The following is a 23,937-nucleotide window of genomic DNA, read 5'->3' as shown; positions in this document are numbered from 1 at the left end:
GCAGAAATTTCAATTTAGAAGCCAAAAGGTAATAACCCAGATGCTACAGCCCACAGCACAGTGCCAACATGTCAAATATAATTTTGATTGGAGTATAATTGTAGCTTCAGCTTTTGTGACCTCTCCATACAGGCAGTGGTGGCAGTGGATATTTATCAGTAGACTTCAGTTACTGTTGGTTTACCTCAGTGTAAGCCTGGGTGACCTGCTCGTATAGGCTCTGGTGGCGGTGGATGGCGAGCTCCAGCTCCTGCATCTCGGATGGTAACCCTCCCTCACTGCAGACTTTACACCAGGCCTCCACCTCGGACAGGAACTGAGGAAGTGAAACAGACACATTCACATTACAGCTGCTGATCTAACTAACAGCTCTGTCCATTCTTTATTTGCTTCCACCCTGTCGTTTAATGCGGCTGCAAAATGAAGACAGCCTTTACTTCTCTCTCTCTCTAAATCTCTCTCATTTTAACACTTTCCCAACATTTAGTCTATCTGTAGTCTTGCCAATTTTATTTCACTTGTCTCTCTTTCCACATCTTGTGTTTCATCTTTCATCCTGACACTTTTTTGTTTCTGTTTTTCATTAGGCTCTCTCTCAGTCTCAGCCAATCCCTCCTCTGCCTCAACCGCTCTCTCTCTCCCTCTTTCCTCTTGTCTTTCATCTCCCGCTCTCTCAAATGTACACTTGTAGCTAATGTCAAGGGCCCAGCAGGAATCAAACAAGTCCCATCTGTTGCCATGTCAACATTCCAAGAATCAGCAGTAGAGCAGTTTGATCTATTAAATATAATCAGACACTAAAAATGTCCCATTTACATTTTACATTCTGGACACGTGTCCGCTGCAGAGAGATTCCTAGATTAGATAGTTACCAGATCAGCAACCAAGCAACAGCAGTCTCACAGTAAATGGAACAGCTTTTCCTCTAATGAGAGAGAAGAGGAAGGGGAAGTCCTTACATCAGGAGGGGTATTGACTCTTTTTCCACAAACATGGCCGACGTGCTTCCACATATCCGTTCAGAAGCCGAGCTCTGCTCAAAGACAGATTTATTGATCTCACCTGTTCAGCCTTCTGGTGAAAGACGGACGACATGGCGAGGATGGTGGAGCGCTCGTCAAGTGCAGCAGCAAAACTTTTCCAGTCCTGATCCAGCTGACCTGAGATCTGTTTTATCTGCGTGGAGGCGTAGTGACCGGCTTCTGCCAGGCGGCTTGCCACTGACATGATTCTGTTGATATTTACATAGGCATTCTGGGAAGAAGAAAAAAAGTAGTGTTTTAGTTAAATTAGAATGATTTCTTCTGACTGACTTTTGAAACGGTTGTACTAAATTAAGATAAACTAAGGTAATCTATGCCAACGTAACCTAACTACGTTACTTTATTCTGAGGGTAGTTCACACTTAAAAGTTAACACTTAGAAGACAGCGTGTAGGGTTCAGCAGCATCTAGCGGAAAAGTTGCAGGAGAAACTACGTTGGCTATGAAACATGAAAGGCCCTAGAGCCAGTGTCTGGTTTTTCTGTACTGGGCTACTGTAGGAACCAGGCAAACTCTTTAGAAGAGGACCCATTCCCTCTGTAGATATACAAGTTTCATTCTAAGGCTCATTCTAAGGTCCTCTTAGATCCTCCTAAATGTTACACACTAGACCTTCAAAGCAGATAAGTGTAGTAACTACCACAAAGCCTGACTGTGTGTTAGTTATCTGTGCTGGAAACCTCTTCTTAGCTCTTCTTATCTCACAGTGATCTGCAATGACGTCATATGAGAATTATGGTTCTAATGACGTTAGGTACCATGGAGTTCATGGCGAAGTGATTGTGTTGAGTCTGCAGCTCCACAGCATGTTGGTAACTTCGGCCAATCTCCGTGTGACTCTGCAGGAACACTTCCTTGTTGTGGATGATCCAGTCAAACATCTGCACGCACACACACACACACACACACACACACACATACACACACACCAGAGCTACATTAATAACATTGCAAACTAATGTATTCCACACTTTCTTTATCTGTATCACTGTGAGCGACTGAAAGTCACATTAGGAACTGTTATGGTCCTTTGGTTTTTATTTTGTAGTTTTACTCCTCTTGTGTCTTGTCTTTTTCCTGCTGTTTTTAACTGTTTTGATTTTGATTAGTTTCCCCCTCCCCTACAGTATATATTGCCTGTGTGACAGTCTGTGCCAGTTCGTCCTGTGTAGCAAAACTATTAACAGTGGAGAGTTGTATAACTGTATATCAATCTATGTGTGCGTAATTTGTTATTGTGTAAAATAATCTGTAAATATGTGTTCAGAACCTGTGTGTGCAAAATCCGATTTGTAAACTGTGTTCCTACAATAATGGCTCTATAGCCTGCTCCCCTGCGTTTCCTCCTGTTTGTATGGACTTCTTCCTCACTTTTTGGATTTTCTTCCTGGTTTGTTGAATATTGGTTTTGCTTTATTTACATTGATCTATTGTTTCAGACTACTGCCTTTTGGACTTGTAAGTTTCTGTTTGAACACATTTTTGTTATTAAGGTCCTGCTTAACCTGCTCTGCCAGTCTGCATCTGGGTTCAAATCCTTGCTTACCACTTTTCAACATCCACAATTGTGACAGGAAGAAATAAATACCATCTGCCATGAGAGTACATGTGAAAGACCATTTTATACATTTTATAAAAAAAACCTTTGTTTCAAAAGCTTGCAATTGGACCTTGAGTTCAGATTTCTTAGTCAAGCTACTGTTTCCAAGATCAAGAATGAACTTTCACACATGCTTTTTCAAGCAGCTGCCCTGACTAATCTTATGTGTCTGCAATAAAGTTGATGAGTAAAACGTTACCATAACTGTGGCCAAACTGGCATAAACAAGAGCCAGGCTGTAAAAAACAAAGGAATATTCCTTCAAAAACATGAAAGTCATGTTTTCCTCGCTGGCTTCTGCTGTACCGGCTGATCAGTGTAAAGCCTAAGAGGCCAGGACAGCTTTCAAGGTTGCTTCTCCATCTTAATCAATCTTTGCGGACAGATGGAGGCCGAGTTGCGCTGCCGAGTGGTTACCATGGTGACCCCATCATCTACACAGTCATTCCTCTAAGCTGTGATTTCCACAGAAGGAACACCTCGTCAGGTCTGACTGTTTCCCTGGCTCGGCTGCGAGCGCTGAGTGTTTCCCACAGTGTAAACTCGTCCGCACTCCCCCGCAGTTCCTCAGCATGGCAACGCTGATTTGGACTAAACAGTTTTATTTTTTTCTCTCTGTTTGCTTTACAGTAAATATTTACTGCTCCTGCATGTGGATTTCTGTGGGGAAGAACTCACTAAGAAGTCAGCTGACGCCCGTCTGTGTGTGTATGTGTGTGGGTATCCCATCAAAAACACTACTACTACCAAATGCATGCAACCCTGTTAGCAGGAGGCAGGGCTGCAGGTCGACAATGTTCAGCCATTCTGGATCCACTTACATGACCTCATCATACAGTACCATTGCCATAATAACTGGTGTTTTTACAGACGAACATTTTTCAAACTCTAAGCATTGTCACCAGGATATATTAGTATTCCTTAGGTTTCCAGATGTCAGCAATCCCAGGCATCAGTTTGCCGTAATCAGTGATGTATGTAGGAATTTCTGTTGTGTTCAAATGCTATACTGGTATTTCTTTTAGCTATGTTGTGACGTTTACAAAATAAAAGCATTTCAGAGGTTGCAATAACCTGTGTTCCTTACATAACGACCCCTTCACATGAGAGAGTGCGACCTTTCTTTATATAGCAGTTGAAAATAGTTGTGCGTGATGTCTTGGACAGGCTGGTATGTTAATGATGAATGGAATCCAAACATTCACTCACAACTACAGCTAATCGCTTAGCTCGGGTTAGCGAGGCAACGCTGGCCGATTTTCCACTGGATGACCTGCTAAATGTGATCCTCTGTTTAGATAAACAGCACAGGCTAATTTATTTAGACCACGGAAGGAGTTTCCGGAGGGATTTACGGAGACTGGGATGTGATGAAGTTCAAATCCTGGACAGAGGTGAAGATGAACATACAGAGGAATGAAGAGGAAATACTGGATGTGCCTCTACCCTGTAATCCCAAACTAAAAATCTGATTATTATATTTTATTTGGGATGTCGGAATATAGCAATAAACAAAATAAATTTAAGATGAATTTGACTAATGGTATTTTATTCTCTATGTCGTGATAATATTGTTATCGTGGCCAAGATAATCGTGTAGTGAAAATCTGATATTGTGACAGCTCTTTATTTAATCAAAGCTGAAGATATTTTTGTGACAAATTGTTTGCAAATGTCCTTTTTTTTCTTCTGAACCTATTTTCAGGTTCCACTTTCTCATGTCGATGTGATGACTCAGTGAACAGAATGGCTGATCCATTAACAACAAAGCACCAAATATTTGGTGGCTAACGGGTGCCTGCTGGGTGTATGAATAATGCAGACATAATACACCTACTGCAGGACCTTTACTGTGAAGTAGCTGCAGGAATTCAATGTCTAAGTGTTGCGTTAGACTTCCCCTTTTTTGGCACTTTATGTGACTTTGTATCAAAATGTGTCCTGCATTTTCTTTGTGTGTTTTGACATCAGGCTCACCTTCTCGGCGTCCTGTTCGAAGAGACGGAGCTGGAAGCACTGGTCCAGCTTCAGCTTCCTGACGTGCCACATCTGATGAAGATGCTGTCTCGTGGAGTGGAGCTTATCCAACAGACTGGCAACCTGGGAAAAAAGCAAAGAATTAAGAACTGTTAGATGGTGTTTGACGATGTCTTATCCATTTGGAGCTGAGGTCCACTGGTTAGACAGATAAGAGGTTTGATTGTTTTCTTCAAAAATAAGCAGAAAAAACCTGCCGCGGTTCGTGGTTGGACAGTTGTGGTCCCAAAATATAACATCTACTGCATATTTTATCCTCCAGTTTGATGTTTCCAGTGTTTGGTGGAAAACCCAAAGCGTAATGTGTAATTTCATGCCAATTTCCTGCTCAAGTTTAAACAAGTTTAACTTGAACAAAAACTACTTTTGTGCGTCAGTTCACATCACGTAAAGCAGCCACTGATGTCTGTCATTCGTTGGTTTGGTGTGCATTCAAACCACCTCCAACTTTTGTTTGGCTAATCTGAATGCAGATTAACAGTTTTTGTTTTCTTTACAAATGAATGACATATGTGTGACATATGCTGGTTTTTAAAGCGCTCAGTTACTTTTTACATTTCATCACGTCTATCCTTTTCTGTCCCAGACAGTGGTGAACAGTGGGTTGTGTACAAGTTTTCCCTGGCATAACTCAAAATCATGGATCTCAAACTGCCGTTCATTCCCCTCACTCTGGCCCCTGACTTGATGTCAGAAGTATAATAACAGAATTTATTTTTAGCCCTAGTTGTTTCAATTTAAATGACAATTTAAACTAACCCTTTATATACAATTAAAGCAAAAACAATAATACCAATCAATACCGGCAGTGGCCCAAAGCCAATTTGAGTTTGAGACCCCTTCTCTAAATAGTTTACATGTGACCGGCAGGATCTCTGCTCATTTTTAAGCTCCTTAAAACCCAGTTTTACTTTTAACTGGGTTTTAATGAAGGCATTGCATTGGGCCCTGTTTGCACCACTTTTAATTTCTAGCTTAGTGTTTAATTTATTTTGTCTTTATTTATTTATCTTTAATCTTTATTTATCAATTTCAAAGCACTTTGAGACCAATAAACAAGATTAGTTATCTTTCAGGCCTCATTATAAATCTCAATATAAATGCTTTATGAGAACAACCAGCACAATAAGACTCAGTGTTCTTTCAACAGCAACAACAACTCACAATATAACATTTTTTCATATATTGCTGTTAAGTTTCCATTTTTCTATCTATGCTTCTTGACTTGCAGTACTTGTTTTCTTTATTTATGTTTTTCTGTTTCATAGTTATGCATCAATATACAAGGCAGATTCCTTCTATGTGAAAATCTACTTGGAAATAAAGCTCATTCTGATTCTGATATACAGTTTATATGTTTGGTATTTACTGCTAGATTCCCTGGAGAGAATAAATCTCAGCTTTTGTTTGTCGAACAAGTTTATTCGTCACATGTAATCATATACGGTACAAGCACAGTGAAATGTAATGAATGTATGTGTTTGAATATAAACAGTCAGTGGTCTCAGGCCAGAAAGCATCTGCAGATCAAGTATAGTAAAGACTATAGTTTGTATTGTTTTAGCACTTTATTTCCACGTTGCTCTGCACAGGAGGATAATACTTGCCATTTTGCAAGTATTTTCCTAGTGATGGTCTATGTTATGCAGACTGACTCTGCTCTTCCTCTTTTTCTTCTTTCTCTTTTCTGCCTAACCCATCTGCCTGTTTTGTCACAACAACTCTGATGTCTGTCATGAGTTATGAGTGTGCTTTTGTTCCTATGTGCATCAGAAAGCGATAATGAATCACTTCTGTTTTTTTCAGTTTTCTTTGTGTTGTTTCTCCCTGCTCCTGTTTGAAAGCCCTTTTCCCTACTGTATCGTGGATAAAATAGATTTTTCAAGAGATGATATTCTCATAAACCAGTTATATTCCCAGCTGCAGCGAACTTCCCAGGAATGTGTGACTTACCTTGGGCACCAGGCTCTGGAAGTCAGCAGAGCCTGAGATGCAGTTCCTCCCTGAAAAACCATCACTAGATCGGATACACTGCAGCAACCTCTGGCCTTCCCGGTCCAACTCTTCCACTGGAGCCTTCAGCACCTACGGGAGAGGAGGACAGTATAAAGAATTACTTAAGCAGATTAACATGATTTAAAGTTGTCTGTGCTGATGATGTTTAACACAGACGTCTGCTAATGTCTTTAGCTGTTTCGACAGTGTGTATCAGACAATACCTTTTTCTTCAGCTGTGTGTGCTCCTCTATCAACCGACGAGATCCCTCCACATCTGCAGGAAACTCCTTCTTGGACTGAAGCTCCTGCAACACACACAGTACAACTTTTTCATTTTGGAACGACTCATTTCTTCAATGCTTTTAAAACATTTTTTTCTTGATCGACCATTCAGTCATCTGCCCGTCTGTCCATGCCCCACCTGCAGGTCCTCCAGTCTGGACAATAGGTGAACAGCGTTGGACATGAACTCCTCCAGAGAGACCCTAAGCTCCATCCACTCCTCATGGTTGTAATCCAGAGAGCCTTCAAAGTCGTCCGTCAGCTGGGAGGGATCCACCAGTTTGGCCAGACCTTCAACTGACACCATGCTGGTCTGGTACACACAAACAGAAATGCATGAGGAATATCAAAATGCTTGTTTTTAGCAGTGAGGAATCATCCAGGTTTGTGCCATATGTTCCAGTGACACCATGCAGGTCTGATTTACACAGTAAGAAAACAAATACAGATAAATACCATCTGCATATCCAGTATGGTAAAATCTAGAAAATGGCAACGCTTGGGACTCTTTTGAATCTTGACTTATGATTGACACAGTAATCATGCATTTTATTTTATTTTTTAAATGGCATGGGAAGAAGGCAGTAAACAACTGGTATTCTACATTAAAATCAATGAAAATCATGAATTACAAATCCGTGTGACTGAGCTTATAAGAGAGGCTCACATGTCCCTCCCTAATGTTTAGCAGCATGGCACTTTATCACATGAGCAAGTCCATCAGTTACTTAAATTTGGGCTGAATGTTTTCTTCCGAATGGAGAGCAGCGGCACTGCTGCTACTGTCTTCAACCATTCAACATCTATCTTTCAGCTGCTAAACGAAACTGTTAGCTAATCCAAACCAGACAGCTGGCTGTCTGCTGTGTAAAATGTTCTAAAGTTGGAGTAAAATTAGATATATACCTTTATATATATATATATATATATAAAGATTCAAAATTATTCCGGCCATTCCAACTTTATTGACCTAACGTTCAGTGTAATCTACCAGTGACCAAACAGCTTCACCTGCTAAAGTAAGCCGTAAGCTAACCTGAACCAAACAGTGGTAGCTCTCTGCTAAACTGAAAAATTAGCTTACCTAAACCAAATACCTTTAACCTATCTTCTAAACTTTAAGCCTTTAACTAACCTCAACCCAACAGTATGAGCTGCTGAATAGAAACCTAAAGTCAAACTGTTAGCTAAACCTCACTGCTACCTTACTGCTATGTTAGCTAACTTGAACCAAACCATGTTATGTGCCTGTCTCAACAATTGACTGCTACCTGTCATATGCTAGCATTAACCCAAAGCAAACAGTTAACTTTTAGCTAACCTGAACAGCTTTAGCCAACATTAGCTGTTTAAGGTAGACAGAAATGATCGCCTATTTTCCACAAAATAAACATTAAACACATTTATGTGTATGAAATCAGAAAATAATGTACATTTTTTTTTCTTCCAAAACTATTGAGTGCAAAATGGCCCTAACCCATTTAGACAGAATATATAACCAAACAGCTAACGTTATAATGCTGGCTGCTAAACTTACTCAGATTTATTTTATGGGACCAAAATTAAATGTTATTAATTATGAATTAAAAATGATTATGTTCATTTTATTTTTATTTATTGTTTGTGTTATTTATGGGACTTTAATAATTGAGTTTGTGTATAGGATTATCGTTCAATTCCTTTTAATATCATTTTGTCTTATAATAAATAATAATTTTAATAAAACTTCTTTAATAAAACTTCCTGCGCTAGGTCACAATGTGAACATAATTGCTGCTCAGAAACATGGAATCTGAACTGAGACTTACGTTGGGGATTAAACACTCCTACTCAAAGAAAACGAGGACGCCCACTGACCTCAAAGGAGAACTTTGCGCTGCCGAAGTTGGTCTTCTGTTTCTGCCAGAAGTTGTCCGGTTTGATGATGAGCGCCACGCAGATCTCAGCCGGGAAAAACTCCTGCAGGGTCTTCAGCAGAGGCTTGATCAGTTCCCACTTAGAACCACGCATGTCGATGATGACGGTAAAACCCCGTTTGCACACATCCTCGCTGATAGGTAGAAGACGGCAGACAGGAGAGAGACAATAATAATAATATAATAATAATAATAATCCAATCCTTTCCTCACCAGCCACCAGACAGAGTGTGGTAGTGAGATGCATAATTGCAAAACCTATTTTTTAATTAATCACATCAGTGGTGTGGGAGATTTTGTATGTCACACTTAAGTAAATGTATAAGTGAAGTGGCAATAAATGTCAGTCAGAAACAAAGACAAATGCACAGCCATGTGCTAATGATGTACAAGATGTATTAGAAAGAAAAAGTACTGCACATTTCAAAATAGCTCAAATAAGATCGAATGGGCACAGAAGCAGTATAGCAGTACTGCTGTGTTTGACTGATCAGAAGACAAAGATGATTTACTGTTGTTTGGTGCTATTCCTTTAAAACTCGATGCAAAATAAATGTCATACATTATACATCACTACACCAAATTAATTCAGTGATCATTTTGTTAACATGTATTACAGATCAGACGTGTTCTTACCCTGAAAGCAAGAAAAAGAATTGAAATTCATATTTGGGCCACATAAATAAATGCAATAAGAAGACACCAGAATGCCCTCCAGATGGTAATTTGACTGTGCTTGTTGCATGTTAATTTACATGTGGTTTGTATGAAGTGTATAAAAGACACACTGTATCTTTAAATATGCAAAAAAAAAAGTTTAGGTTTAAGAAAGTTTCGCATTCACTGAACATTTGATAGGACAACACTTTGGAAACAGATATTTGGAGCTGCCCTGAACCCAGTGCAGCCAGCTTTGTATGCTGGAGGCTAATGGCCCTAAAATCCAGCTGCTGCTGATGAGTACAAATATACTGAAATCACCTCCACTCACACGCAGCTCCTATTAATATAAATTCAACAAAAGCACATCCATTATAATCTGCCTCGGGGGAAGCACAAACTCCACTCGTCACCATGGAAACAGCAGCTCGATTAGCAAGAGGAATCAGAGCAGGGCTGATAGGGATCAAATGATAATACATACTTTGGGCTAGTTTGGTGTTCTAGTCAGCCAGGTAAATTGCAGTTGCAAGGACAGACCGAAAACTCCCCCTGTTGTTGCATTCAAGGACACTCTGTAATCTAATAATTTAGTCAGCTAACAGAAAGCTTCCTTTTGCTTTACAAATTCATATTGAGTATTTATTTAGCGTTTTGTTTTGATTCTCTTACAGCACAGCTTATCAATCAATGACTATCAATGTTTGATGTATGAATGTCCTTGAATGCACCACCAAGGAGGTTTAAAAGGGTTTCTGCTTGCAGCTGCACTGTACCACGATGATAATCTGTTTAAATAAAGTTCAAAGCCACGAAATGTTAACTTTGGTTAGATTATTGGAAGCATTATCTATGCCAGAGTCTCAAGTTTCAAGTCCCTGTTGATTTTTATCCTTTTCTGTTGATTTTCTACAGACCTGAAGGTAGAAAATTCATCCAGTGTCATATGATCATGCTTTAGAAAATGGTTATAAGTAATGTCAGGTATACAGTGCTGGAGATATTGTTCTATTGTTTAGCCAGACATGTTTTACAAAGGGACCTATTTGGAGACTAGTCACAGGGACTGATTATTGATCCGTTTTCTCTGGACCAGCTGATTCCTGACAGCATCCTCAGACTGTGATGAGGGGCAGCAGGAATAAATGGACTTGAAGTTAAGTGTGACAGACTCGCTGCTGTCTGCTGCAAACACTGCAGCTTTCATGCTGATGCAAATCAAACGCTGTTTTCAGTCTGCTGCTGTGACAGAGAAGAAAGGAGGGTTTGATTCCGCAGCGTGGACAGCACCGAAGCACTCCACATGCACTTCACCCTCCACTTCTTCCGTCTACTAATCTGTCACAGTTAAGTCCAGTTCACCAAACGTTATTGTCCTGAAGCACAGTTCGGAATAAGAAGGGAAATAAATAGGCAACACATTTAATACTGACAATTATACCTAAATGTGATAAAAAAAATCTCATCCAGACGCTACTCGTATGTGTGTGTCTGTTTGTGTGGAATGTGTACCTGGGAACAGTAGACAGGTAGGTTACCAGCCTCCTCAGGTCTTCCTGTTTTATTCGGTCGTGGTTACTCCTGGCGGGAAATGTCAGGATTGGTCCTCCTCTTTTATCTCGCCCACCTTGTGCATGCACACATACAAATAATGTGTTTAAAAAGTATTCCCACTTTTATCAACAAATGTCAAATAAAAACCGAAAGCAACAAGGAATTTATACCACTTACAAGTACTGTCCCTGTAGCCAAAGCCTAATGTAGCTTGGTGACATATTCCTCTATTACAATGAATGAAGTAGTAGGAGTAGTAATAGGAGTAATTGTTGCAGTACTAGTAGTGGTACCAGTAGTAGTAGTAGCAGTAGTAAAAGTAGCAGTCGTAGAAGGAGAAGTGTTACTAATAGTGGTAGTATTAGACCTTATGGTATCAGTTGTGCCACTTGTAGTAGCAGCTGTTTTAACAGCAATAGTAGCAATAGCAATAGTAGTATAGTGGCAATAAATAGTAGCAGTGGTAGTAGTACCAGCAGTGGTAGCAGTCGTCGTAGCAGTACTTATTGTACTAGTTGTACAAGCCTACTTAAAGTAGTTGTTTTTTCGTAGCAGCAGTAGAACCAATAGTGGTAGTAGCAGTAACAGTAGCAGTACCAGTGGGAGTATGGGTTGTAGCAGTAGCAGAAACAGAAGGAGTAGCAGCACTTGTAGCAGTACTACTTGTAGTAAACAGTAATGTAATTCTAATAGTAGCAATAGTAGAAGTAGTTGCAGCAGTATCACATAAAAGTTCCAGAATAAAGAATATGTAGGTTCAACCTAAAGAAAACAAAGAAAATATGTAGCTTACATTATTTTTGTACTACATAACATAGCATTAAATAAAAAAAAAAATACTTATGACATAATCAGTGAGGTTGCCATTAAAGAACTCAGAGCAGATGTCATTCTACGCTACAACCACTGTCACTCCATTATCACCAACTAGACCGTACTGGTGTTAATCTGCACATTACTTTGCTCTAATAGCTTTAATATCTCTGTATCTGTAACATAAGTCCCATCACAGCTACATCAGCCAGTAAACACACTTTCAAAAGGCTCTGAAACCCATCTGAAATACAAACTCTCTCCGTCCCTCTCTGTGATAAATTATGTGTGTAGAGATGTTTTGGTTAGATTAATGTAAGAAACACAAACCGCACTGTTTATGAAACTGCTACTCAGACGTGGAAAATCGGTGTGCGCGTGTGTGTGTGTGTGTGTGTGTGTGTGTGTGTGTGTGTGTGTGAGATTTGGGAGGCAGTATGCTGCTGTAATCGAAGGAGGAATCTTGATGACAGATTGTTGTTGGCACTCTGTGTTTTACATGCTCTCTCTCTCTCTGTATCTTACTTTCTTTCTCTAGAACTCTCTCCCTTTCTCGCTTTCTAACTCAGAGTTACATTTTCACTGGCACACATTACTACATTAAGGGAAAAAACAACCAGCACAACAACTGACAAAATCTTGAAAAACAGCACTTAAATGTTGCACTATAGTGCAAGCACTTAGTTTATAGGAAAATATTCCATTCCAACACTGTGGCATGAGCCTGTAGTGCAGTATAACAATGCATTTGTAGTTGCCAACATTTTTCAAACCTTCTTGGCTACAATTTATGTTTAGCATGTGTTCTGTGAATTTAAACACATGGTTTGATAAATCAGAAACTCGGCCAGCAGATTAAAACACATTTTTTTCTTTTTTTTAACGTTTCCAAAAGGGCTGCAACCAGCAATTATTTTCATTATTTTTTTAATTACCATTTGGTCTATAAAATATCAAAAATAATGAAACATGCCTGTTAAAATTTAAGGCAGCAATCCTTCAAAATGAAGATGCTGAAACTAGAGTGTTAGTTTGTTTCTTAAAAATGACTTGAATGATTAATTAAAGGACCTCTGTTAATGATTTAGTTGCATCTAATGTTGCAGATTGCAACTCACTCGCCATTCCAAGAGCCAGGGAGAAACTACGGTGGCCTTGAAACGCACAAAAAATGTCAATGGTCCTATCTAAGGCCAGTGTTTGGGTTGTCCATTCTGGGCTACTGTAGAAACATGGTGGTTCAACATGGCAGACTCCATGGAAGGTGACCTGGTGTCTGCAGATAAAAATCACTCATTCTAAGGTAAAGAAAACACAACATTTTCAGGTGATTATACACTAATGAAAACATAGCTCTGAATATTATATTCCATTTCTGACAACAGATCCTCCTAAATGTTACACACTGGAGATTTAAATGTTGCAGATTCATTTTCTGTTAACCAACACCTTACAGTGCAACTTTATTACCACATAGTGAGGGTCTTCATGAGTTTAATCAGTTCCTAGCGACCAGGTGAGACTAGCCGGGTCCAATTTACATTCAGTCTAACCAGGTCTCAGTAGGGTCCTGTGGTATTGCCATGGACCTTGGGTCAGTGCGTCAGTGTAATACCTGAGTCGATCCATGCTGATTGCTTTTATCACATGGTGCACAATGATCATCAACGCGGGCCGCTGTTCAGATAGACAGATTTCGTCAGGTCTATTTCCGATTGTTCTGACTGTCCTTGTGTTTCTTTCTGATCGGGTCAGAGAATACAAGTAGAGCGATACTTTTCTGTGATCTATGCTTGGGTTCTTCTCAGTTCACAGCAGCTGTTGTAGCAAGAGAAAATTGGATTTTTCTATATTATTGGGGGGCGGACAATGTTTTTGGCTGGTCAGCCGACGAGGTCATATGATGTTTTATCTTGTTTGTTCAGAGTCAAAATATATCACATGGCCGAGTGAGCGTGATGGCCTGTGGAGTGGAACAGTTCATGTGTCTGCTTTCTCTGCTTGTTTTGGCACACAGTGATGTGGAGCGCCTGCTGGAGGGGAGAAGTTCACATAAGTCATGTTCAGGGTGTGAAGGGCCTGTGATGGTTTTCCCTGCCCGTTTCCTGTCTCAGAGGTGTGCATGTCCTGGTGATCTTTTCTACAGTCGTGAAGATTTCCATAGCTGACACAGTGGCTGACATAGTGCTTTTGAGTAAGTAGAGTGGGATCACTGTAGGGGGCTCCTCCTCAAGTCCACTGTCATATCCACACTTCTTCTGAGTGTGTTCAGCCCCAGCAACCTGTTGTGACTACCCTGGAGGGCTAGCTGTTTAACGTCCTGTCTGTATGCAGACTTGTCAGTGTCTTTGATTAGACCCTGGACCCTGAGCAAAGGGATTCCCAGTGATTTTCCTGACAATAGGTCTAAGAATAATTCACAAACCATTTTAGGTCTTAAAGTTTGTCTTAAGTCTGAAAGGGGTTGGAGACAGTCAATAGGACTCCTAGGTCACTGGGACCTACTCGCTGTCAGTCAGCTGCAGTAATGCGCCTTGTTGCGTCAGTGGTTTGGAATAATCCAACGATAACTTTTAAACACATATTTTGAGTTAATACAGATCCAACCAGCTCCCCAAGAAGTCAAAACACTCCAATCACACTGGAGATGATGGTTTGCACAACCCTGTACTACTGTGACACTACTGATGAGCTTTGCATTTGTCAACCGGATTAAGATTATAAAATGTATTAAACTGCGGACTTCGTCAAAGAGTAATCGGGAATTTGCATCCTACTAACATTGTTTGTTTATTGTCTAGCCTCGGCAAATGGTGAGGCGAGTAGATTCACACTCTGCTCTATGCTATCTATCTGTCTGTCAGTTTATCTATCTAGTAATTAAATGTGTTGTATGTGCTGCTGTGTATCCATGAGTACTGATTCACTGACCAGATCAGTTACCTATCAACCAGTCACTATAGACATTGTGAGTAGATTCATTAGCGCACAACAGCAACAGGGTCAAGCCCCGGCCCTTGTCTTATAGCTTAGTAGTTCTCTCAGTTCTTCACTAGAAGTGTCTCTCAGCAGGTTTGTTTCCTCTTAAGAGGAAGCTCTGAGTTAAGAACTAAAGCACCATTAATGTAGACTCCTAGTGGTAAGATAAGATCCTTTGTTAGGACGGCCCCTGGAGTTCTGCCTCACTTTCAGATGGATTTTGATGTAGGTTTTTTCTATCCAATTTTCTTGTGATTCTCAGTAACTCTGACTCAATGCTTCAGATATGACCTCAGTAACTTGGAGGTGATCTCAAACAATCTCAGACTTCTGTCCTGGACTGAAGGTTTGGTGATTTGACAACAACACTGGCCGACACTCACCTGACACAAAGGCAACTTTCTCCTTTAACACAGGAAGAACGTCAGACGCCTTGATGCCTTCAGTCCTGAATGACCCTGGAGAGACACAGAGAGACAGAGAGAAACGGTCAGTCAGTGGAGCTTTTAGTATTAATCCCATTATCAGATCAACATTCCTGTGGGAAAGGACAGACACACACCCACACACACACAGATTATAAATTATTCTATAGCTGTTCAGTGGAAGTATTAGGAGCAGAAGCAGCAGTAGCAGTCAAAGTATTTTCCAGTCACTCTTCAGAATGGTGTGTGTAAGGTAGTGTATACATGTTGAAATATGCACTTCATCATTCCACCCTTTGTAATCTCCTCATATCTTTATCATTTAATTCCCCTCGTCTTGTTCTCTTTCTTTCCCTCTCAGTTCATCTGGTCATCCGTCTGTCATGTTATGAAATCTCTCTCTCACTCATTTTCATTAATGCTCTCTCTACCCCTTCATCACCCTCTCTCTCTCTCTCTCTCTCTCTCCCTCTCTCTCTCTCTCAGCAGAAAACAAGCCAAAATGTCCATGCCCTGCTGTGTGTATGTGCATGTGATGCACTGTCCTGGCAGCAACACACACACACACACACACACACACACACACACATTCCAAGAACATTCCACAGTGAGAACGCTAAGTCGGCAAAATCTATCTCAGGACACAGAAAGAGAGAGAGGAAGAGAGAGAGACACCCGATCTGACCGGTGTCTCCATTTTTAAAGTCAGTTCCATGCTTTAAAGCGCTGACATCAACACAAACCTGTTTTATATTCATGAAATATAAAGTAAAAAAAGTGAGGTTGAGGCAGCCACTTTAAAATTCAAATCCGTCGTTTTCAGTTCGGTAAAGTTCAGGAACATGTACTGATATGCCAATTTTCCTACCCTGTACTTTTGTTGACAAATGTCAAATGTGATCCCGGATGCTTTGAACCTGAGTGAACAGCTTTTAACCGACATGTTAACGATCCACTTCAGTGACAAACAAGACCAATCAGAGCTGTCCATAATTCAGCGACTCAGCAATTAGTCACGACCACTAATGTCATTAAAGGTTGATGATCTAATTGATCAGTTTTATGTTGGCCCATGTAACAGTGCGCCAGTGGTTTATAGGAATAGCACAAATTTAAGCAATTCAACCAGAGATTTCAAGAATCCTACCAAAGTTAAGCTCCTAAATCACAAATTATTTGTACATTCATGCTTTAAATTTCAATATGCATGCTTAGTCTAGTCCAACATTTATTATCCTTTTTGGAGTCACACATAAAGTCAATGCCGTGTGTTTTTTAAAGGACCAGTGTGTAGGATTTAGTGGTATCATCTGCATTCTCCCTTTCCAAGCACGAGTGAGAAACTACGGTGGCCTTGAAATGCGTGTAAAAAAGCGAACAGCCCTATCTACACCCAGTGTTTGTTTGGTTGGTCCCTCCTGGGTAACTGTAAAAACATGGTGGTTCAACATGGCGGACTGCATGGAAGGCGACCCGCAGCATCTGTAGATAAAAAAGGCTCATTCTAATGTAACAAATACACAACAATTCTTTTTTCCAGGTGTACACTGATGAACTGGCACAGTCTTCAGTTAGTTGCAATCTGCAACTTCACTGCTAGATGCCACTAAGTCCTACACACTGGTCCTTTAATAGTTTTTTATTATTAAAAGGAGGGAAACAAATCTGGGGAAATATGAATAATGCTCCTTTTCGCCTCAGTTGTGATGTTCTACTGCAGTGTAGTTTCCCTGAATGTGGCCTCAGGCTTCCAGTTCTCTCTGCTGGGCCTTTGGTAGGCTACATGGATGTTATGTTTATGCTTTTACCATTCCATTGGCATTGCTTCCAACCCCGTTAGTGACGGTAAAGTTTAAAACTGCATCAAAATGTCACATAGCTTTACATGCACAGAGACGAAGAGCTGTTATGTTTTCCAAGGACAACATGTCGACATTTAAAACCGCCAAATAAAATATGCTGCTATGTGTGCTCCTGTTGTCTCAGATTTTCTGCTTACGTTCTATGGTCTAATTTTATGTTTGGCTGAAAAAAATCTTAACACAAATAACATAATGTGTGAGTAGGATCATCTGGTCAAACATCCAAAACCCCGATGCAGATATTTGCATGCCAAACAGCTCAGATACAGAGTTACGGTACCAAAAAACACCACAGCAATCCTTACATACGTATGTCAACATGAAGCTAGTTCAATTTGTAAATGCGTCTTTTTCTCTCTGTTTCAGCACTTATAGCCAGTCATAAATTTTTTAAATTTGATTTTGCAGACAAGTCAAATTCTACGGAAGCCCAGAACAGCTGTCTTGAAAAAATGGGATAATCAACCAGTTATCACAAGAAAACAAAAGGTCGTCCCCTTTTACTTATAATGTTTATTAGAGATCAGGAGAGCAATGCGAGCATGAATAGATTGTGTATTATAGATGTAGCAATGATTCAACATAATAGACAATGCATGGATGAATGAAATGCAATATGCCTGTTAATATTCACTTTAATACTGACCCAAAAGAGGAAAAGTGCATGAACAGAATCAGAACATTGCAGTGATCTTTGAGCTCATTTAATAAATATAAATCCGATATTGTCACTATTGCATCACACCGCAGGAAATTAGTAGCTTAAATGAACTCTCATCTACATTCCGCTAACAACTGTTTTCAGTTCAGTTATAAATCCTCATCATGTCATGACAGTGATCTTGAAGGCTGAAATCAGGTGTGATCAAATGAACCAGACACTTGTTTTTCAGTTCTCCATAATTTCCAAAAGTCGTTTTCTCGTGATAAATGATCTCATTTTCGGGAAATCTGCCTTTTGTTTTCTCAAGATAACAAAATAATTTAAATCGCAATCACGAAAAAAATAAGTGCAAGCACGGCAGTTCTCGGCTTCCATAGAATACATAGCGGTTATTAATAATTGTACGGCTTAATGCAGACATAGTCTGAGAGGTAGTAAAAAAAATGAGTAGATCACAATTGGTTCCTTGAGCAGAAATGAAATCCTAAACTAGACGTTGACCCAACTGGTCCAACACAAAATCTGGATAGATTGTAGATAGCATCAGGTACATCAGGTAAAAAGCTATTGTATATGTTAAAATCAAAACCTGCAAACACATACACTGAACCTACAACAGAGGGTCAGCGAAACACAGTGTTACAGTAAGCTCTATATAGAAACAAATCAATGCTATCCTAATGTTAATAAATGGATATAAAAAACCACAACAAGCTTTTCTCAGCTAGCTTGCGGTTTCTTCTGACAGACAATTTCACAATCTTCCTCCATGATGGAGACACAGCTGGATGGTTGGAGACTGGAGTAGCTGTCAGCACAGAACAGATGAGTTTGTATTTGTACGTCTTTATATTAAAAGTTTAATGATTTGCATATCAAAACAGCTTATGTTCCTGGAAATGAAGGAAAGAACGGAAAGTGTGTTGCCAACATCAGCAGCTTTTTGTCCAAGAACATAATACATACAGCCGAGGAAGTGTGTGTGTGTGTGTGTGTGTGTGTGTGTGTGTGTGTATGGGTGTGTATAGGCCCGTGAGTGAGTGAGACTCATTTGTCCATTACTGTTGAGAGGAAACTGCTTTTGTCATTCCAACACACACAGGAAGCTGTCAGTCTTGTCTCTGGACAAACCCACACACACATTTCAGTTTTCTTTTGGGCAGTGGTTTTCATCTTGTGTTTGACAGGAAAGTGATTGTGAGATGGTGAGTCAGGTTTGGCTGTGAGTCTGCATTGTTCTCTTCTCCCCAATAGAGAGGTTCTGTTCCTGTATGGAACCATAAAGATATACAGAGCCCTCTGACGCTATGTTAAACGCCTGGTGAAGATTTATAGAAGGCCATCAAGAGGTCCTTACTTTCTAGTGTACCTTGGCCTCTGTGAGATTTGCAGTTCACAGTTTAACTTTAAAGCGTAACTACACTCAGATGCCAGTTTATTCATCCCAACTAGCTGGAACTAATGCAGCCTTATCCAAAAGCCCTGCAGTAACTCCTAAACATCGTGATATGATTGTGAAGATGATAAGTAGTTTTTGTTGATTCTACTTTATGGTCATTTCGGAACGTGTAGATTGTGCTTCTGGTTTCTACTGCATTTCAGTGAGAGGTGTTTCAAATATTTTGTCCATCCCCTTTATGTGCATGTATTGTACAAATGAAAATACTTTGAAATAAAAAATACTTTAGTTGTTAAAATGTATGAACACAAGATATAGAATATGACAATCAGATACTACTATTGAGAGTCCTTCTGCTAATTGCTAGGGGGATAATTATAGTCCCCTGGCTGAGGCCGCAGCCCCCCACTGTCACACAATGGAGGGAGAAGGTTAAGAATGTTAACTACATGGAAAAAATAAGTGCAAGGTTACAATTAAAAGCAGACGTATTCGTGTCTAAGTGGTCCCAAATAATTGAATATTTTTAAACTGATTTGAGCTAATGAACAGTGAAACAATTCATTATTTTCTTATTTAAATGTGAATGCTACATGATTTTTAAAATTTACTTGCAGTCATATAATATATATATATATATATTTAAATATACACATTATATAAGTTTTTCTCGGTTTATGGATGAAAGTCATTATTTATCCCTTTTCATGGGAACGTGTGGACTTTGAAAGGATGCCAAAAGCCACAGACTGCTTTAAAGACTACTTAACAGACATTTATGCCCTTGTTGTGTCTCTGAACATGTGACTGTACTCTATAATTGCACTTGCACTTGAAATGAGAAGTTGAACAAAATGTATTACACCTTTAAAGTTGTTATACTGTAATTTCAGATTCTTTCTCCTGTTCAACTGTTCCTGTTTTCAACTGTTCTTACCAGGAAAAAAAGGAGAAAGGGACAGAGAGGATTATGCAAATGGTTTCAACTGGCGATAAGGTCAGACACACCTACACAAAGGCATAAATACACACACGCACAAAACTACATAACCCCAACGAACCAAAAGCCAACTCCCACCCCTACAGTATGATGGCTTACATTGTGGGGAGCAGCTTCGTCCCCAGATGGGAGCGCAGTCCCCACAATGTGACTGTGAGAACACATTTCTGTCCCCACAACACTCACACTCACAACACACACTCAGTCTCCTCAGTGGCCTTGACACAAAGTGTCGACAAGCCCTCAACAGCAAAAACAAAACAAAAAAAGAAGAAAGAAATTGCAGAGAGAGACAAAGAATCTGAATACATTTCAGTTTTATAATTCTACCCAAATGTGAATAGACACTAACCCACATTTAATTTAATAACTCAATTCATAGTTGTCCCATCGTCATCCAGCTCCAAATGCAGGATAACCTTCAGATGGTCTTTGTATTACTGTATACAGTTGTGTGTTCCCTGCTTTAGGAAAAATCTGACTGTCTTTAAATAAAAGAGTCAGTACCTCCATCGCTAAAGACAAACACTAGACTAGACTGGACTATGTTGGGAAACACTTTCCACAAGTCATTTTTAATTGTTAGCATCTCGTAAATTGTACAATAAAAGTAATGACTACAATGTTTTCACTACATTTATTCAGCCCTACCTTTCAACACACCATCTGTACAGAACATTTTCTTACTTATCACCTTCTGCCAGCAGTCACTCATACATGCGGGAGGCCCATGATGTTCTGCTCTGTTCATTAGATGCTATAAAATAATGCTGATGCTTACAGCTGCTGTTGATATTAACTCATCACTTCATAAATATGCATTATAATAAATATGTTTTAGGGTAAAGGTTGCAGTGGGCCTTTATTGTAAAACTACCTCAAGAAGTGTTTTCATTGCTGACAAAGTTGACTCAAAATAGTTAATTCAGACATTTTTATACACAGTTTGGTAACACGATGAGGGAATTGGAACAGCATTGACTGACTCATTCACAGAAGGTCTGTAGTTAAGCAGTTTGGTTTTGGTTTGTTAGAAGAAAAAAGAAAAAGATTGAGACACAAAGATTGTGGTCAAATCTAGATGTTCAAAAGACTTTGAGTCTTTGAGAGGGCAGCATGTCGGGTCTGATATGGTCTGTATGCTGTATGGTCTGCATCTGTTCACAATAGCTAATCCTAGCCTGATAATCAGACTGAATTACCATTTGTTTCACTTTAACATTCAGACTCACATTTTGTTCTTTAACAAGCTGCTAGATTTTGCCCTAACTAACACCTGGCAATCAGCACAGAAGCTTCAGTAGCAGTTGGCAGTATCTGCCAGAATTATTTCCATTGCTGAAAAATCTAAGATGAAGGCCAGAGGTCAGGAATCAGGACATCCTTCTTGAAGTGTTGAGTGTGTTAGATGTATTGGACACGAAGTACAAGTTTACAAGTGGCTCTGTTTACATTGAGCACATTTTTTATTTAGTATGATCAGATTTGCATTACAGAGGGGATGCCAGCACCTGCTCCACAGTCATAAAAAAATCCTATCCTGATGGACGCGACATGATTTGTTTCATTTCTTATTCTTGTAATCGTAAGAAAGCTGAGGCGGTTACATCAAGATTAAAAGCAAAATATAATACACACACAGCCTCTGTGGGCTCCCACAGGCAAAGAGAAAGGACAAACAGAAAGAACATGTTGATCCTTTCATATCTTTCTTTCTCTCTCACACACACACACACACACCTTTGATCCAACATGTGCTTTCTCCATCAGAGATGTTCACCGCATATACACATATTCAGAGTATGTTTGTACAGTAGCGATGCAGTAGCGATGATTACAGCAGCATATGGCAGTTAAACACAGTGGACTGAATAACATGGGGCCATTAAATTGACTTGACACACGTACACATTCACATACACACGCACAGACCGGGTAGACTGATCTTGTAGCCAAAAAAAGTCAAATCCTCCAACAGAGGAAAACCTGAATGGTTTGACAGTCTTCATCTTTGCTGCCACGCTGCCCTGAAACAAGGCAGTGCACCTTCTGTATGTGTGCCCCTGTGTGTGTGTGCCCTTACACTGAGGCTGACATCATCCAGAAACCAACTGGAACATCTGCTAGCCATTGGAACAACGATGGAAGAAGACTTCTATGAGTGTGTGTGTGTGTGAAGGTTCAGTGAACTCTCTATCATCAACAAGAGTGAGATTTAATTCCACCAGAATGAGTCTGGTGGCTGAAATGGTTCCATCTGTAGCATTAAAGCCATGAGTCCCAGCAGTACCAGTAGCATCACTAGCAGTCAGCAGCAGAAGCACTACATTAGGACATTCTGGCTATTCCTTCTCAAAACATTCACATTTTCTGGGGAAATTTATATTTGAATGCCATTATATAAAATAATGGACATAATGTTGAAAATTCACACCTTTTCACAGTTTTTTATGCATCTTTAACTCTTATCTACTCATTTGTACATTTAGGTTGGAACGCCATTCAAATGTTGCAGATCTTCCATACATTTTGGGTATTATTCAACTTTCAAATCCCAATAAAACTTTTCAAAATGTTCAACTTTATTTAAAGCTGGGGCGCCCGGTTAACTCAGTGGGTAGAGCTGGCGACCCATGTACTGAGGCTGAGTCCTTGCTGCAGCGGCCCAGGGCTCGAATCCGACCTGCGGCCCTTTGCTGCGTGTCATCCGACTTCTCTCTTTCCTGTCTATCCTCGGATGTCCCTATCAAATAAAAAAGCCAATAAAAATACTTTATTTAAAGCTTAGTTACAACGGAAGTCAGTTCGGAAAAACCTTCAAGCCTACTCTTCAACCACTCATTCATACTTTCAGTTGCACGGTTAAACCTTAAAATATTCTATATATATTATACTGCAGCACCAACACTGATCACTATTGCGCTGACTCTGGCTACAAGCGGCGGATAATGGCAGTGGCCGTATCCAGGATATTTTGGCTTCATTTTTGTACAGTGGGAGGAAGTGGAGACGCAACATCCATCTTTTATATGTCGATAATTGTTATAAGTTTCCATTTGCGTCCTCAACAAACAAACTGGGGAGCCACTTACAGACAAACTGACTATACCAGAGTTCAAAAACTTTACTTAAAGCAGATCATTTAGCACTGATATTTTCTTTCCAACTAGTGTTCTTTCTGAACAACTTGTGTTCATTCCAAAAACTTAGCCACATAAGAGTACCACCTGTGTAACGACAGCTAACTGGCTACCTTCTTAGCCACAAGCAGCTTACTTGCTTGCCAAAAGGCACAAGGATTTGGTCTTTGAAATGTCTGGGGCATGGGTTTCACATCATCATTAATTTCAGAAATGCATTAAAATCCGTCTTATGCAGCCGCTGTGTCAGTTTGTCAGACAGAGTTTCATCATTATCTTCTTTTTGGCACCTATGTGTATTAGAGTATATAAATCTTTATGTGATGGATTACAGTTATTTGTTTGTCTGACAGACTAAACTACCATCGGAGAGAATTTTATCCAATGTATTCTCTGGTTTTTAAGTCCTCAAACTCAGCAAGTGTTGCTAAGCAACCAGAGGAAACAGCCGGCTCCGCACGTCATTCTGCAGCAGCTTGTTAGCATAAAAACAGTCAGTGAATAAACTTCTAATAACCATGAATGACTGACTGTGTCTCTAGCCTCATTTACATACTAGCAAGGA

The 23,937-nt window shown here is 39.8% G+C and overlaps 1 protein-coding gene across 2 annotated transcripts in view; it reads right to left on the bottom strand.

The window, feature by feature from the left end:
* The window catches only part of kalrna (kalirin RhoGEF kinase a), a 148,795-nt gene that overhangs the window by 93,481 nt on the left and 31,377 nt on the right, over nucleotides 1–23,937 (bottom strand). For both annotated transcript variants that reach the window (XM_051403569.1, XM_051403571.1), the window contains exons 2-11: nucleotides 15,266–15,340; nucleotides 11,049–11,163; nucleotides 8,818–9,010; nucleotides 7,100–7,273; nucleotides 6,900–6,983; nucleotides 6,634–6,765; nucleotides 4,621–4,743; nucleotides 1,802–1,924; nucleotides 1,063–1,254; nucleotides 185–316 (exon numbers count right to left, since the gene is read on the bottom strand). In XM_051403569.1, coding sequence (XP_051259529.1) covers nucleotides 185–316; nucleotides 1,063–1,254; nucleotides 1,802–1,924; nucleotides 4,621–4,743; nucleotides 6,634–6,765; nucleotides 6,900–6,983; nucleotides 7,100–7,273; nucleotides 8,818–9,010; nucleotides 11,049–11,163; nucleotides 15,266–15,340 — 1,343 coding nt within the window. The remainder of the gene's footprint in view (nucleotides 1–184; nucleotides 317–1,062; nucleotides 1,255–1,801; nucleotides 1,925–4,620; nucleotides 4,744–6,633; nucleotides 6,766–6,899; nucleotides 6,984–7,099; nucleotides 7,274–8,817; nucleotides 9,011–11,048; nucleotides 11,164–15,265; nucleotides 15,341–23,937) is intronic.

This window comes from Dicentrarchus labrax, unplaced genomic scaffold (genome assembly GCF_905237075.1).
Source record: "Dicentrarchus labrax unplaced genomic scaffold, dlabrax2021, whole genome shotgun sequence".
In the NCBI taxonomy this organism is placed as follows: Eukaryota; Metazoa; Chordata; class Actinopteri; family Moronidae; genus Dicentrarchus; species Dicentrarchus labrax.
Note: the sequence above shows the minus strand (reverse complement) of the source record. Positions and strands in the feature narration are given on the sequence as shown.